The sequence below is a fragment of the Chiloscyllium plagiosum genome, unplaced genomic scaffold (genome assembly GCF_037043375.1).
Source record: "Chiloscyllium plagiosum isolate Xiang-an unplaced genomic scaffold, Cpla_swu_hap1 HiC_scaffold_16, whole genome shotgun sequence".
In the NCBI taxonomy this organism is placed as follows: Eukaryota; Metazoa; Chordata; class Chondrichthyes; order Orectolobiformes; family Hemiscylliidae; genus Chiloscyllium; species Chiloscyllium plagiosum.
In genome coordinates this window covers 90,775,118-90,793,009 of record NW_028270154.1, presented here as the reverse complement: position 1 = coordinate 90,793,009, position 17,892 = coordinate 90,775,118, and the positions used below count along the sequence as shown (strand labels likewise).

Below are 17,892 nucleotides of genomic sequence, written 5' to 3'. Positions count from 1 at the left end.
TACCCATCCAGATGCCTTTTAAATGTTGCAATTGTACCAGCCTCCAACACTTCCTCTGGCAGCTCATTCCATACACGCACCACTGTCTGCGTGAAAAAGTTGCCCCTTAGGTCTCCTTTATATCTTTCCCCTCTCACCCTAAACCTGTGCCCTCTAGTTCTGGACTCACTGACCCCAGGGAAATGACGTTGTCTATTCATGTCCCTCATGATTTTATAAACCTCTATAAAGGTCACCCCTCAGCTTCCAACGCTCCAGGGAAAACAGTCCTAGCCTATTCAGCCTGTCTTGTTAGCTCAAATCCTCCAACCCTGGTAACATCCTTGTAAATCTTTTTTGAACCCTTTCAAGTTTCACAACATCCTACCAATGGGCAGAAGACCAGATTGCATACAATATTCCAAAAGTGCCCAACCAGCGTCCTGTACAGTCACAACATGACCTCCCGAATCCTGTACTCAATACTCTGACCAAGAAAGGAAAGCATACCAAATGCCCATCCTATCTACCTGCAACTCCACTTTCAAGGAACTATGAACCAGCACTCCAAGGTCTCCACTTCAGAATTTTGTACAATACTTTCACTCATGACAGACTACTTGGTCTGTAATGCGTGGTCTATCTCTGCTGCCCTTCTAGAACAAAGAAACAAAATTAGCTATCCTCCAGTCTTCTGGTACCTCGTATATGGTCAGTGTAATATTAAATATATCCACTAGAGCACCAGCAGCTTCCCTGCCCCCTACAGAAGCCTGAAGATTATGCAAATGAATGCCCACTAAACCATCTAATACCTCATTAATCTTCATATATTCTGGAACCTCACTATTCTAACTGAATTCCTTGGCTATAATGTTTTCCTCCTGTGAATACAGATTAGTATTCATTTAAGACTTCACCTATATCCACTGACTCCATGAAAAGATTGCTCCTTTGGCCATGCCCTCTAGTTCTGGATTCCCCGACCCCCGGGAAAAGACTTTGCCTATTTATCCTATCCATGCCGCCTCATGATTTTATAAACCTCTATAAGATCACCCCTCAGCCTCCGACGCTCCAGGGAAAACAGCCCCAGCCTGTTCAGCCTCTCCCTGTAACTCAAATCCTCCAACCCTGGCAACATCCTTGCAAATCTTTCCTGAACCCTTTCAAGTTTCACAACATCCTTCCGATAGGAAGGAAGCCAGAATTGCACGCAATATTCCAACAGTGGCCTAACCAATGTCCTGTACAGCCGCAACATGACCTTCCAAATCCTGTACTCCATTCTCTGACCAATAAAGGAAAGCATACCAAATGCCTTCTTCACTATCCTATCTACCTGCGACTCCACTTTCAAGGAGCTATGAACCTGCACTCCAAGGTCTCTTTGTTCAGCAACACTCCCTAGGACCTTACCATTAAGTGTATAAGTCCTGCTAAGATTTGCTTTCCCAAAATGCAGGACCTCTCATTTATCTGAATTAAACTCCATCTGCCACTTCTCAGCCCATTGGCCCATCTGGTCAAGATCCCATTGTAATCCGAGGTAACCCTCTTCGCTGTCCACTACACCTCCAATTTTGGTATCATCTGCAAACTTACTAACTGTACCTCTTACACTCACATCCACATCATTTATATAGATGAAGAAAAGTAGAGGACCCAGCACCGATCCTTGTGGCACTCCATTGGTTACAGGCCTCCAGTCTAAAAAACAACCCTCCACCACCACCCTCTGTCTTCTACCTTTGAGCCAGTTCTGTATCCAAATGGCTAGTTCTCCCTGTATTCCAGGAGATTTAACCTTGCTCACCAGTCTCCCATGGGGAACCTTATCAAACGCCTTACTGAAGTCCATATAGATCACATCTACTGCTCTGCCCTCATCAATCTTCTCTGTTACTTCTTCAAAAAACTCAATCAAGTGTGTGAGACATGATTTCCCACCCACAAAGCCATGTTGACTATCCCAAATCAGTCCTTGCCTTTCAAAATACATGTACATCCTGTCCCTCAGGATTCCCTCCAACAGCTTGCCTACCACCAACGTCAGACTCACCGGTCTATAGTTCCCTGGCTTGTCCTTACCACCCTTCTTAAACAGTGGCACCACATTTGCCAACCTCCAGTCTTCCGGCATCTCACCTGCGACTATCGATGATACAAATAACTCAGCATGGGGCCCAGCAATCACTTCTCTAGCTTCCCACAGAATTCTAGGGTACACCTGGGGATTTATCCACCTTTACGCGTTTCAAGACCTCCAGCACTTCCTCCTCTGTAATATGGACATATTTCCCTACAGTCTCTCTCTTCCATATCCTTTTCCACAGTAAATACTGATGCAAAATACTCGTTTAGTGTCTCCCCCATTTTCTGCCACTCCACACAAAGGCTGCCTTGCTGATCTTTGAGGGGCACTATTCTCTCTAGTTACTCTTTTGTCCTTAATGTATTTGTAAAAACACTTTGGATTCTCCTTAACCCTATTTGCCAAAGCTATCTCATGTTCCTTTTTTGCTCTCTTAAGTATACTCCTACTGCCTTTATACTCTAAGGATTCACTCAATCTCTCCTGTCTATACCTGACATATGCTTCCTTCTTTTTCTTAACTGAACCCTCAGTTTCTTTAGTCATCCAGCATTCCCTATACCTACCAGCCTTTCCTTTCACCCTGACAGGAATATATTTTCTCTGAATTCTCGTTATCTCATTTCTGAAGGCTTCCCATTTTCCAGCCGTCCCTTTACTTGTGAACATCTGCCTTCAATCAACTTTTGAAAGTTCTTGCCTAATACCATCAAAATTAGCCTTCCTCCAATTTAGAACTTCAACTTTTAGATTTGGTCTATCCTTTTCCATCACTACTTAAAATCTAATAGAATTATGGTCACTGGCCCCAAAGTGCTCCCCCACTGACACCTCAGTCACCTGCCCTGCCTTATTTCCCCACAGTAGGTCAAGTTTTGCACCTTCTCTAGTAGGTACATCCACATTCTGAACCAGAAAAATTTCCTGTAAACACTTAAATTCCTCTCCATCTAACCCTTAACACTATGGCAGTCCCAGTTTATATTTGGATAGTTAAAATCCCCTACCATAACCACCCGTTATTCTTACAGATAACGGAAATCTCCTTACAAGTTTGTTTCTCAATTTTCCTCTGAAATACAATCCCAATAAAGGTGATCATCCCTTTATTTCTCAGTTCCACTCAGATAACATCCCTGGATGTATTTCCAGGAATATCCTCCCCAAGTGCGACAGTGATACTATTCCTTACCAAAATGATTACTCCCCCTCCTCTCCTGCCTCCCCTTCTATCCTTCCTGTCACACTTGTCTATGAAGTCCCATCCCTCCCAACCACGTGCCTACATTGTTAACATTCCTGGAACCACAAACACAATGCTTTCTAGGAAGGAGAGAGAAAAAAAAAACTCTTCAGGTTCAAAGTCAGCTCTGCAGTTTGGACAGATTCCTAGGCCCTGAGCTTTCCCACAAGGATCACCAACCTGACTGCCAAACATTCAATCACATAGGGAAAAAAAAATGTTGCATGAATGCAGCACTGGGTCAGTCTCAAGTGCTGCTGTTTCAGCTTGGGAACTTTGCAAACAAACCACAGATGACACATAGAACTCCAGACCTTAGCAATAAATACTGGGGGTACAGAGATTAAATGTCCCATTTTCCTCTTCAGTAATTTTTCAACCAGGTCAGCAGATGGACAATTAAAGAAAAGCACAACCCCAGCCAAGAGGCACAAAAAAGGTATGGCAATAATCAGCTAGCTACTTCACTTGAGACTGAAGCAGGTCCATTGAGAATGTTTAGGAATAGGTTAGACTGATTAGACTGATGGATGAAGGACAGAGAGAACTAACAAGGTACAAAGGACAAGTCTGTAGTGATAGGTCTGTTGCTCACACGGAGGATATGCATTCTGATTTATCATTTCTACAAAGGTTTGCATCCCTGCACAAAATGGTAAAGCAGTACTGCTACTGAACTAGCAGTGTACCCTCCCTTCCATCACTTGCTAGTTTAGGAGACTCTAGGGGATAAGTAAATTTGTTTATTGCAACGTTTCAATTTAACATGACACCACAAGGGTTTCTCTAAAGTCAGCTTGAAATCCAAATACATTTATGACACTATCACCACTTTCTGCTCAGTGAATAGCTGGCTCATGGCAAAAACAGCATATAAAATGCTTTCAGGTCTTTTTCTTTCATAAAAATAACTAGGCTGCAATTTATCAGTGTCAGTTACAACCCAGCACAATTGCTGGCAAACAGTGCAATTCAATTTTTTGATACTGAAGCTTCTGCTTGTTCCAAAGGACTTTGCCAAGGATCCAAGCTGCATGCTATAGGAATATTGCCAAGCAGAGACTACAGAGTGAAAGCAAGAAAGTCCTACTGATCTTGAGGACAGAACATTGTACAATGAGCCCAAATGTAAATTAGTACCCATTGGAACGAGGGGAAATCGCACCTCTTTCTCAGACATTCGAGTGGATTCTGGAATCTTTTTCACTTTTAAGCTCGGCTCCCCGTTTTTCGTTTTGACATCTTTCTCAGAGTCATCCGATGTGCTTGTAGTGTGTTTGCGTGGCTTGGCTGGTGGCAGTGGTTTGTGCTCCTCCCCTTTGAGGTAGCGTTCATACGGTAGGATCAGCCTGCAGAGAGACAGCAGCGGAATCACCCAGGCGTTCCAACATCATTTTCACACCTTTCATAAACAGTGAGGTAAGGAGCAGGTGTAGGCGATTCGGCCCCTCAAGTCTGCTCTACTATTCAACACAGATCAGACCATAATCTCAATCCAACCCACCGGCGAATCAGACAGATTCTTAAGGAAATGGTTGTAAGGCTATTACCCTCTACCTTAAAAATATTCAAGAAACTGACAAGAGTCAGAGAGATGGACAGCATGGAAACAGACTTTCGGTCCAATTTGGACATTCTACATAAATCTTGCCCCATTTGCCAGCACTTGGCCCATATCCCTCTTAAACCCTTTCTATTCATATACCCATCCAGATGCCTTTTAAATGCTGCAATTGTACCAGCCTGCATCATGTCCTCGGTCAGCTCATTCCATACACGCACCACGCTCTGCATGAAAAAGTTGCCCCTTAGGTTTCTTTTATATCTTTCCCCGCTCACATTAAACCTATGTCCTCTTTTTGGATTCTGCTACCCCTGGGAAAAGACCTTGTCTATTTACCCTATCCATGCCCCTCATGATTTTATAAATCTCAATAAGGTCACCCCTCAGCCTACAACGCGCCAGGGAAAACAGCCCCAGCCTGTTCAGCCTCTCCTTTTTGCTCAAACCCTCCAATCCTGGCAACATCCTTGTAAATCTTTTCTGAACCAGCTTAAGTTTTGCAACACATTTATTTTACTTACAAAGTTCTCCTGTCTATACCTGTGACCTCATCACTGAATACGGACTAATTCAGAGCGACCCAAGGTTCAAGAGATATGAATAAATGGCGAAGAGGCAAAAGCCTTTAATGTACTTAAACAATGTCAGACGTGCAGTGGGTGGAACATTTTCATTTTCTACATAAGCTAACCCCTGCCTGTGGACAGCCTTAAACTATGTATGATGCATAGATATAGGTGTAAGTGTCTTAGCAAGACTGTAGGGTTTGAGTATCTTGCAGGAATGCAGCGTAGACAGTTATTTTTGGGTGGTGGAGGGGCGAGGTTGGATACTAAAGTCAAATTAGTTAACACCAAGTTTGTGAGAAGCCACATCCAACTGTACCATATATGTTTTCATGGCTGCAACACAATCTCGGGTTAAAGACTTAAAAAAGGTGATGAAATTTACTAAAGAATCAACTATACTTCAAATTTAAAACAGAATTCATGCAAACATCAGAGCCCAAAAGTTGATTTCTAGTCATCTTCCAACTGATACACTCAGGTGGTGTCTGCACATTAAAGCACAAAGACTGGTCTAGTTCAGCTGGGCAGAGTTACCTTCAAAAGCAAATTTTTTCTCACACTCTCTGGCCTGCAAAATGCTGGAATGTGTTTACGGTGTACAGGAAAGACTCCCTTCTCTATTAGCCCCTTTTGTTAATAAAAGCTGCCAGCAGACAAGCCAAGCAAAGACACTGCATATTCCTCTCTCCCCCTCCTTTACAAACAGCTCCAACTCCTTTCTTACATTCCACTGAGGCTCTTTATTCAGAGAGATCAGAACTTATACATGAAACGGTTATACACTTGCTGGAAATCAATAATGATATCAGAACAATAGTTTTATTGGAATAAAGGTCTGGAAACCAGTTCATCAGGATCTGCTTCTACATACCTGAAAGTTCAAAATGATTAATACTTCATGTCTCTAAATATAGAATCTCAAAAGTCAAAACAGAAACTGGTCACCCATTCTCTGCAAACCAGTGAAACTTGCTCATATTCAGCTGCTCACTCTTTCAGTTCTCCAACATCCCCATCTCATGTTATTAATTAACTGCCTTTTAATTTTTTTTTCACGTCGGAGCTCTGCATTACTGCTCTCCACTCTGATTTAAAAGACTTTGGGTCAAGATTTACTGCAGAGACTTCAGACAATAACCTATCCCAGCACATTTGGGTGGTTGTGAGGTGAGTGTGGGAGTGCTGCCTTGTTTGGTGTAAACTTTCAGCCAAGGTCACATCTGCCCTCCCAGGTGACGCCATTATTCCCTGTTGGTGGGACTTTCCTCTGCCGAAAGTTGCTGCCACATTTCTTACATTACAACTGTCACTCCATGTCAAACTCCCCGATTTGCTGTGAAAGACTTTAAGGAATGTATTGAAGTCCTGCTAGTTTGACTTCTTCCTGACTGGTATGTGGCAGAAAATCTGCGACGACGTTCCTCTTAGCCTACACTATATTAGTCATACAAATGCCACTGATGTTATCAGATAAAGTGTAATAACTACTGAACTTAAGCAATAAAACACAAAGCAAAACATTTCTAGGTATCATTTGAGGAAAAAGGATTACGATTTATACAGGGTCTTTTATATCCTTGGGGGATTCAAAAATACTTTGTAATTACAGTAAACATTATTAACCAGTACCTATGGAATCAGGAATGTGCTGATTGATTAATTATTCAGAATAATCAAGGTCGTCCACAAAGAATGTAAACACACACATAATAAGTAATAGAAACAGAATGTAGGGGGTACACCCCATCACTGTCAGACTTTAGTTACAGCACAAATTACAGATAATAGTGCAACTTTGCCTTAAATAAAACTTACCAACAGAACCTTCTCACTCACACCCTCAGCTGACTAATTAGACATCACGGTATTGGAGGAGAAATTGACTCAAAATATGAATTGACTGTTGATATTGTGTGTGGCCGTTCAATTGAACCAAAATATTTCCATTGAGGTAAATAAATTTCAAAAACTATAATAATTGGATAGAATAAATACAGTAACCTTCACAATATTTGAGGTAAATAATTTTTGCCAGTTTATCAGGAACATCAATTGATAAGATGCTGGTTAAAACGGTTTGCTGTACGTGCTTTTGAAACATTACCATTGCTGTGAATCAGGCAGAAGCAGCAAGGTCCCACATTGGCATGGAGACCAATCTATTTTAATAAAGTTAGTTGCAGCATAAATACTGCTCAAAATAATTGCAGAACTGCACTTCTTTTCAATTTGTGCTGTAGTATCCTCCAGCCTCATCTGAGAAGATTTGTAGGGCACTGATTTAACAACTTCTATGAAAGGCATAATCCTCAGGCCTGTAAAAGCTCTCGGAGTCAGCCTGTAAGTGATTAATCTCTAGAGAAGGCAATGAACTTCTGATTCAGAGATGAACACATTACCAATCGGTCAAAACTTACACTTGGTTCACCTCTTACTTTTAAGAGGATTAATATTTTGCTGTTAATAAGTAAACTACAAAGCCAGTTGGTGTTATTTCAGCAAGATGAAGACATTTAAATACAAACCGCATCATCATGTTCTACCTTACATCTTACCAAATACTACTCAATATAAGAATGCATTGTGTCTCTTTAAATTATCTGATTATCATTCTATTTGAATAAATTTCAGTACGAATCACAATATGCTAGGAACGAGAGAGTGTATCGCTGTTCAATTCACTTAGTGTCCAGATGTGGACTACCTTTGAACCCGCAGGAATAAAGTCATCTTTGAGCACACTCCATACCATTACTGCCCCTATGAATAGGTTGGCCACATTTCACTTGGGCTGAACTTAAAAGTTTCCTGACACACTGCTCTAGGAATTGAATTGTGCCCATTTCCAGAGGTAAACATTGTAAGATATTGTAAGATGAAAATCAGGGAACTTGGGTGTCTGTCCATCCAAGTGAAGATGGTCCAAATTGTATGGTTACAAGACAGTCGCTGATTACCTCTTTCATGCACCCTGAGCCACCTCATCACGCTCAGGTACAAACAGACGCCCTGGTAATAGTTTGGTCTATTGCCTGACAAAGATGGATTCAAGCACAGCTGGAGTTTTAACAGTGAAGGTGGGCAGTGAGATGCAATGTACTCTACCTCTCGTAATGTCTCCTGGTACAGGTGGCAGCACTAGTACTCCCTGGGTTACCACCCAGCTCATCATAGATATGCTTCCACAACCGGCGGGCAGTCACCTGCAACAAGAAATCAGAATCCTTTAACAAAAGGCCATTGTCAGCTTAAAATTTAAAACTGCACAATCAATGACTTTCAAAAGAAGGTAAAAACTTCTCAAAATATTGACCATGTTTCAAAGCAAGAATTAGCTACAACAGCCTGTGGTTCAGCATTACCCTATCAGGAGCACCGTCTTCTGTTTTGATGTAATAACAGTGCTGAGCTTCTTAAAAACAGAGTAGGTAATTACCCTAAACCCAGTTAGAAAGTTGCCCAGTGAAGGAAGGAAATAAATTCACCAAATACCACAGCTGTGGTAAATACACTACACTGAAGCAGGTCAGAGTATGGGAAGGTGCCTTATACTTCACATGCTGCTGAAACAAAAATCGCACACAGAACACCGGAATACTCCGCAAAGTGATGGGAGAAAGGAATGAGAATGGCGAAACAGTGCTCATGGTGATTGCATACTTGACATCATTGTGGTCATTATAGACGTCATAGTCATAGAAAAGGGCTTTCAAGATACATCCTGGGGAATGATGCATCTGAGAAAAATGCCAACTTAACCGAGGTGGCAAACTGGAATGATAGATAGGTAGATAGATTCCCCAAGGTGAATGGAAATTTCTGAATTTTATAATTTCTTCATTACATTTGAGTCAGTGAGTTCCAAGAAGTACTTTATGTTAAAAGCAGCTAAAAAAGACATGTTTTAACAGCTCTGCAAAAATAAGAGGAAGTACACTTACTGCTTCATATCCTCCAAGCCGTTGTGTAACAGTGAACATTATGAATAGATCAACTGATAAACAAAGAGAAAAGCATGTCACTGTGGGTAAGCAGTGGATTTTCAAAAATAACTTAATCTGAACACCCCCATTCACTGACTAAATTTAGAATATAGCTCTTACAGCACGCACACTTTCAATTCAAACACAGCGTGAAAAATGCTTTTAAAAGTCAAGGCTCCTTTGGCCAGGAGAAAACAAGAGCTGTATTCCTGATGAAGGGCTTTTGCCCGAAACTTCGATTTTACTGCTCCTCGGATGCTGCCTGACCTGCTGTGCTCTTCCAGCACCACTAATCCAGAAAGCAAGAGCAACTGTCTCAGTCCAACATTATTTAAACTGAACAGAAAACCCAATGATCAAAGAGGAAAATGTCCTGATAGACACTACAACATTAATTATTACGTTAAAAGAACTAAAAGGAGCACACAAGGTTATACAAATGATAGTAATCACAAAAGGACAACAGTAATCCATTTGCTTTTTGGAAATTTCATACAAGCAAGCTTACCCTTTAAACCCCAAAAATCTCATGTCAAATTGAGAGTCATACCACCTTCAAACTAAGATTAATACTGAAACAGAACAGGTTGGATTCAGGTTTAGATGTGTTTACACTTTAACAGACCGAATAGAAAAACTGCAAAGCTGAAATGGTCTGGGTTAATGACAAAATGGAGCACAGATGAGATATAACACCTGGTCAAGTGTCAGTAACAAAAGTTTGCTACGAGTACTTAAAACAATAAAAACGTGTCAAGCAGTTTAGTTAGTAAAAAGGTGACAAAGGTAACAAATGATCTGAAATTCCCTGATTAAGTAGGAGGGGGACAGGTTGTCTTCCACAACGCTCACTTGTTCAGAAGAGCTAATTTTGTTTCGACGTAAGACGGAAGAATGCATCTCTGAATTTTAAAGTTAAATGTGACTGGATAATGACAACAACATACCAAAGTAACTCTGAAACATTGCTAGCTGTCCAGAAAAAGGCTAAAACACCCATCAGTCATCTGGTTCTACAGGCAGCACATCCTTATTGGTTGAAGGCCAAATGGTTGCATTGTCTTACAATAGGTTTAACCAGTTTAACCACTTGGTGCACTTCAGAAAATCCTGCTGTTTTATTCCAACTCATCTCGCTCCATTTGCAAAGCTGGGATGCGTGCTGATTTAAAAGATACCAGTTATAGGATTTCTTTACACCTTTGTCCCAGCATGCATTGCATACACAGTTTGCCTTAATATGGTACGTTTTAATCTGCAATTTGAGAGGGAGAAGGGAGAATCGGAAGTGTCAGTATTGCAGTTGAACAAAGGGAACTATGGAGCTCCAAGGGAGGAGCTGGCCAAAGTTCAAGGGTTCAATATCCTAGCAGGGACGGCAGGGGAACAACAACAGCAGGTATTTCTGGAAATAATGCAGAAGGTGCAAGATCGGTTCATTCCAAAGGGGAAGATAGATCCCACGGCAGGGTCAGCCATGGCTGATGAGGGAAGTTAAGGACTGTATAAAGATAAAAGAGAAGAAGTATACCGTAGCAAAGATGAGGGGGAAGCTGGAGGACCGAGAAACTTTTAAAGAGCAACAGAGGATAACGAAAAAGGCAATACACAGAAAAAATGAGGTACGAAGGCAAACTAGCCAAAAATATAAAGGAGATTAATAAAAACTTTTTAGGTATGTGGAAAGAGAAAAAGATGGTTAAGACTAAAATTGGGCCCTTGAAGACAAACGGGTGAATTTATTATGGGGTACAAGAAAATGGCAGAAGAGTTGAATAGGTATTTTGGATCTGTCTTCACTGGGGAAGACACAGCAATCTCCCAGATGTAATAGTGGCTGAAGGATAGAGGGTAATGGATGAACTGAAAGGAATTTATATTAAGCAGGAAATGGTGTTGGAGAGACTGTTAGGTCTGAAGACTGATAAGTCCCCAGGATCTGATGGTCTGCATCCTAGAGTACTAAAGGAGGTGGCTTTAGAAATCGTGGAGACATTGGTAATCATGTTCCATAGATTCAGATCAGTTCCTGAAAATTGGAGGGTGGCTAATGTTGCCCCACGTTTCAAGAAAGGAGCGAGAGAGAAAACAGGGAAGTATAGACCGGTTAAGCCTGACGTCAGTGGTGGGAAAGATGCTGGAGTCAATTATAAAAGATGAAGTTACAACTCATTTGGATAGCAGTAACAGGATAGTTAGCAGAGACAGCATGGATTTACGAAGGGGAAATCGGGCTTGACTAATCTTCTGGAATGCTTTGAGGATGTAACTATGAAGATAGACAAGGGAAAGCCAGTGGATATAGTGTACCTGGACTTCCAGAAAGCCTTTGATAAAGGCCCACATAGGAGATTAGTGAGCAAACTTAGGGCACATGGTATTGGGGACAAAATACTGACTTGGATTGAAAATTGGTTGGCTGACAGGAAGCAGAGAATAGCGGTAAACTGGTCCCTGTTGGAATGGTAGCCAGTGACCAGTGGGGTACCACAAGGTTCGGTGCTGGGACTGCAGCTGCTTACAATATACATTAATGATATAGAAGAAAGTATTAAAAGTAATATTAGCAAATTTGCTGATGACACTAAGCTGGGTGGCAAGGTGAAATGTGAGGACAATGTTAGGAGAATATAGTGTGACTTGGACAGGCTTGGTGAGTGGACTGATGCATGGCAGATGCAGTTTAATGTGGATAAATGTATGGTTATTCACTTTGGTGGCAAGAACAGGAAGGCAGATTACTACCTAAATGGAGTCAAGTTAGGTAAAGGGGCAGTACAGAGAGATCTGGGTGTTCTTGTACAGTCAATGAAGGCAAGCATACAGGTACAGCAGACAGTGAAGGCGGCTAATAGCATGCTGGCCTTCATAACAAGAGAAATCGAGCATAGAAGCAAAGAGGTCCTTCTGCAGCTGTACAGGGCCCTGGTGAGACTGCACCTGGAATATTGTGTGCAGTTTTGGTCTCCAAATTGGAGGAAGGACATATTGACTATTGAGGGAGTGCAGCGTAGATTCATGAGGTCTACTCCCGGAATGACGGGACTATCAGATGTTGAAAGATTAGAGCGACTGGGGTTGTATACCCTTGAGTTCAGAAAGATGAGAGGGGATCTGATTGAGACGTATAAGATTATTAATGGATTGGACACTCTGGAGGCAGGAAGCATGTTACTGCTGATGGGTGAGTCCCGAACCAGAGGACACAGTTTAAAAATAAGGGGTAGACCATTTAGGACAGAGCCGAGGAGAAACTTCTTCACCCAGAGAGTGGTGGGTGTGTGGAATGTACTGCTCCAAAAGGATACATTCACGAAAGAGAAGGATAAAGCTATTAAAGATAGTGGAATCAAGGGTTATGGGGATAAGGCAGGAACAGGATACTGATTAAGGATGATCAGCCATGATTATAATGAATGGTGGTGCTGGCTCGAAGAGCCGAATGGCCTACTCCTGCACCTACTGTCTATTGCCATAAATTCAGGAGTGAATCATTCCACACCTGAGAGTTAGTTCAATTTTGTTATTCAGGTCATTCAATCTGAACACGGCCAAGGGGGAGCTTTGTTCCATGTTCCTTGATAGATTTCTCTCAAAATTTTACTGACCTCAATTTTACAAAAAAAAAATCAGTTGACCCAGTATTCATATTCTTGTCAGGAGGAGAATCTATGGGAAAATTACAGGCCTAATGCGGTCACTGAATGGTTTAATTTTAACTGCAAGATTAAGAAATAGTTTCTCTGTAGCTGCCCTGGAATCCAAGAATGAATTAAAACATAATGCTAACCAAACATGTTATCTCTACAGAAAAGGTAATCAACCTAAATCATTATCTCTGCTTTGGTCTCCAAAGGAGATGCCTGATTTACTGAGTATTACTAATTATTTTTACTTCAGTCATCCAGTATCTGGGAGCCCCCGGTAGCTCAGTTGGTAGAGCGTCAGATGTTTTTATTTATAGATATTTTTATTGAAGATTTAACATATCTTTACAAGTTTACAAATAAAATAACCCAAGTATAAACATTGATATACAATTAAATCTTAAATAAATAATAACCAAAATTTATCAAACAGAAAAAGAGATACCGAGAGAAAAAACAAAACTCAACTAACTACTAATCTAACCTACAGCTAACCAGAGTGTATAATTAAGTCTCTTACATTATTCAGAGAAGAAGAAAAACCGACCGATAACACAGAAATTGGGTAGTGAGATACATGCTCGGAATGTGTTGACATCAGATCGTAACAAAACCCATATTTGTGCGGGATTCCTCTCCCAAGGGGCCCCGGACCAGCCAGGTTTGCCATCTCAATTAAATAAAAGCCCTTGTTAGGATGGCTGAAATATCTGTATTTATATAATTCAAGAAGGGCTGCCATATTTTATGGAATAATTCGGTCTTTTGGTGCACCATATTTGTAAGGAAGTCAAGGGGAATACATTCCATGATTATTCTGAGCCAATTCAAAAGTCCAGGGGGGCCCTCAGCCACCCAGTTTACCAAAATATTTTTCTTTGCACAGAAAGAGAGAATAGAAAATAATCTCTTTCTGTGCATATCCAGGGAGGGTAAGTTCCAAAAGCCCAAAAGGATAGATACAGAGCCCACTCTTCCGATACTTCATGTAATAAATTACAAATAGTGCTGATGGAAGATACCCCCATTGGCCATAACACTCTACGTTCTCTATCTGATTACATAGTCTTCTTCTGTATGTAATCTCGAATTTGGAAGTATCGAAAGAGGTCTCCATTAGGTAATCCGAATTTCTGATGCAGCTGTTCAAAAGACATCAGGACCCCCTCCTCAAACAGATCCACTAAACAGGAGATACCCCTAGATCTCCAAGAATTTGAAAGTGGCATCTATAGCCCCAGTTGAAATCCCCATGCTCCCACTATCGGAGCATAGGGGATGTTTTATGAGTTGCCCTCATTTTAGAATATAAAACATAGAATAGTACAGCACAGAACAGGCCCTTCAGCCCATGATGCTGTGCCGACCATTAATCCTCATGTATGCACCCTCAAATTTGTGACCATATGCATGTCCAATAGTCTCTTAAATGTCCCCAATGACCTTGCTTCCACAACTGCTGCTGGCAACGCATTCCATGCTCTCACAACTCTCTGTGTAAAGAACCCACCTCTGACATCCCCTCTATACTTTCCTCCAACCAGCTTAAAACTATGACCCCTCGTGTTAGCCATTTTGCCGCATTATATTCCAAGCTTTAATTGTGTTTAGTATTATAGGGTTATTATATTGATCAGTGATGATTTTCCTCTTGTCTAAAAACAAGAGGTTAATAAGTGGGCATTTTACTTGAGAAGCCTCGATGCCCAGCCAGATTGATTGGGTCTTGTCTGACCCGCAATCAGCTATGTAATTTAATAGGGAACTTAACTGATATTGCCTAAAATCTGGGAAATCCAATCCTCCCCTTGCCTGTGGAAGATGTAGCTTCTTCAGCTTAATGAGGGGCCGTCTAGGATTCCAGATAAAGGAACCAACCAGCCATATAATTTACGTAGAGCCATCCTCGGCAGCATCACCGGAAGCATTCTCATAGGGTTTGGAGACGGGGCAGGACATTAATTTTAATTAGTGCTATTCTACCCAGCCAGGAAATTGGAAGGTCTCCCCATCGCTGGAGGTCCTGCCTTATGCTTTCCAGTAAATGCACAAAGTTATCCTTGTATAACTGACCAAATACTGGGGTAATAAAGATGCCTAAATATAAGAAACCCTCCAGAGACCACCGAAACGGAAAGTGGGATCTGTCCACTAAGTGTGATATACTAGCAAGGCCATCCATTGGCATAGCCTCCGATTTTGAGAAATTAATTTTATAGCCTGAGAATGCACTAAATGTATTAATAACTTGGATTAAGCAAGGCACAGACATCAGGGGATTACTGAGGAATAGAAGAACATCATCTGCATAAAGGGTAATTTTATGTTTACCTGTACCAATTCTCGGGGCCGTTATATTAGAATCAGCCCGTATAGCTTCTGCAAGTGGTTCAATTATTAGCGTAAATAGCAATGGAGAGAGAGGACATCCCTGACGGCAGCCCCTATCCACACTGAAGCTATCCGAGCCTAATCCATTGGTAATCACAACTGCCTTGGGATCACTATACAGTGTTGAGACACATTTGGTAAACACCTTTCCAACACCAAACCTTTCTAATGTGTAAAACAGATATGACCATTCAACCCTGTCGAATGCCTTTTCAGCATCTAATGAGACTATTACTCCTGGTATCTTTCCCAGATGGCAGGTTTGAATCACATTCAAAACCCTTCTGACATTATTGGATGATCTACGGCCCTTAATAAACCACGTCTGATCCACCTTTATGATATGTGGCAATACCCTCTCTGGCCTCAATGCTAACGTTTTAGAAAGGATTTTAAAAATCTACATTTAGCAAGGGTATTGGCCTGTATGACGCGCAATCTTCTGGGTCCTTTCCTTTTTTGAGGATAAGAGAGATATTTGCCTCTTTCAGCGAAGGTGGGAGACAGCCCTGACTGTATGAATAGTTATACATGTCCATAAGTGGACCAGCCAATAGTCCTGTAAATTCTTTATAGAATTCAGCTTGAAAGCCATCTGGGCCAGGTGCCTTACCGTTCTGAAGCTGCCTGATTGCGTCAAGTATTTCTTGACTCGTTAAGGGAACATTCAAGACCGATACCTGTTCTGGAGTTAGGCCCGGAAAGGTCAGGTTTTTAAAAAATGATTGCATCCTCCTAGTCCTGTCTTCACAATCCTGCGATTTATACAAATCAGAATAAAATTTTGTAAAGATTGGGTTAATCCTTTAATGATCATGAGTCAGACTACCCGCACTTTCCTTGATAGACGTGATAGTGAGGGGCCCTTTTTCCCTTTGCAAGAAATGTTAAGTATCTACCAGGTTTATCGCCAAATTCATATAACCTTTGTTTTGCAAATAATATTTCCCTCTTAGCCGTTTGGGTAGGCGTGGTGTTTAAAGCTGTCCTAAGGGCCGTAATCCTTTGTAATTTGATAATAGAAGGTCTGTCAGCGTATGCTGTTTCAGCTGCTTTTAAGTGAGCTTCGAGCAGACGCTGTTGTTCTCCCTTTAATTTCTTCTGGGTCGCTGAGTAGGAGATGATCAAGCCTCGCGCGTAAGCTTTGATGGTCTCCCACATCATTGATGGGTTGCTAGCTGTACCTAAATTAATTTCTAAAAAAGTTTTAAATTCTTGAGAGAAGTACTTTACAAATTTACTATCTTTCATCAGGAAGGGGTCCATACGCTAATGCCAAGGGGATGTCCCATTGTTCCTCGCCTTGGATTTCCATATATACAGCAGCGTGATCAGAAATTGCTATACTGCCTATTTTACAGGATGATATGGAATTTTTAAAAAAATCGAGGGGGCAAAAAACATATCAATTCTAGTATGGCATTTATGTGGATTGGAGTAAAAAGAAAAATCTCTGCCCTGTGGATGAAGACATCTCCATACATCTACTAATCCTAATTCTTTGTTCAGATCCATCAATTGTCTAGATCTGGGAGATACTCCTGCAGTACTCTTGGGAATCCTATCTATTTCCTGATCCATAATACAATTAAAGTCTCCCCCTATAATTGTATGACGAGCATAGAGAGCCATCAATTTTGAGAAGGCTTCTGTTTTAAATTTAAAAGGATGTGCCAGGATGCAATACAAACTTAAGATCCCATATTCCTCTCCATTTATAAGGGCTTTAATTAGAACATATCGTCCAGATTCGTCTTTTATCTGATTTAGGATTTTGAAAGGGAAATTCTTCTGAAGAATAACAACTCCCCTGCTTTTTGAGCTGAAGGAAGAAAAGAAGGCCTGATCAAATCCACCCTGTTGTAATTTCAAGTGTTCTTTATCCAGTAAATGTGTCTCCTGTAGGAGAGCTATATCAACCCTTTCTTGAGGTTTGATAATATTTTCTTCCTTTTGATTGGTGAATTACTCCCCTTGACATTCCAGGTGCACCATTTAACCGACTGATTAACCATAATCGTCCGGGCAAGTCCGAGATCCCTCGGGAGGGGAAACTCTATCTCGACATCCCGAGAATAGCGCATATAAAATTCACAAAAATAAAAGCTCTTTAATACACTCGCATCAATATAATAAATAAAACTATTTCTAAATTAAAAAAAATATAAAACGTATTTAAATGGAGATTCTCCCCCTTGTTCCCAGAGGGCATCACTTCCTTTCCAAAAGTCCATCATATCCTCTCCCAATCAGTGCCCCACCCTTGACCCAGGTGCCCCACGATAGGATGAAGAAAATTCAAATATACTACAGAGCTAGAGTTAACAGTGAGCACCCTACCCCCCCACCCACACCAACACCTGGCTATATTTGGTAATGTTAATACCATGTATAAACATATATAACTACAAAATTACAGCC

General features: G+C 41.1%; 1 protein-coding gene across 2 annotated transcripts in view; it reads right to left on the bottom strand.

The window, feature by feature from the left end:
- LOC122556824 (uncharacterized) overlaps nt 1-17,892 on the bottom strand; it is a 99,232-nt gene that overhangs the window by 7,497 nt on the left and 73,843 nt on the right. For both annotated transcript variants that reach the window (XM_043704035.2, XM_087995527.1), the window contains exons 8-10: nt 9,392-9,444; nt 8,556-8,653; nt 4,483-4,666 (exon numbers count right to left, since the gene is read on the bottom strand). In XM_043704035.2, coding sequence (XP_043559970.2) covers nt 4,483-4,666; nt 8,556-8,653; nt 9,392-9,444 — 335 coding nt within the window. The remainder of the gene's footprint in view (nt 1-4,482; nt 4,667-8,555; nt 8,654-9,391; nt 9,445-17,892) is intronic.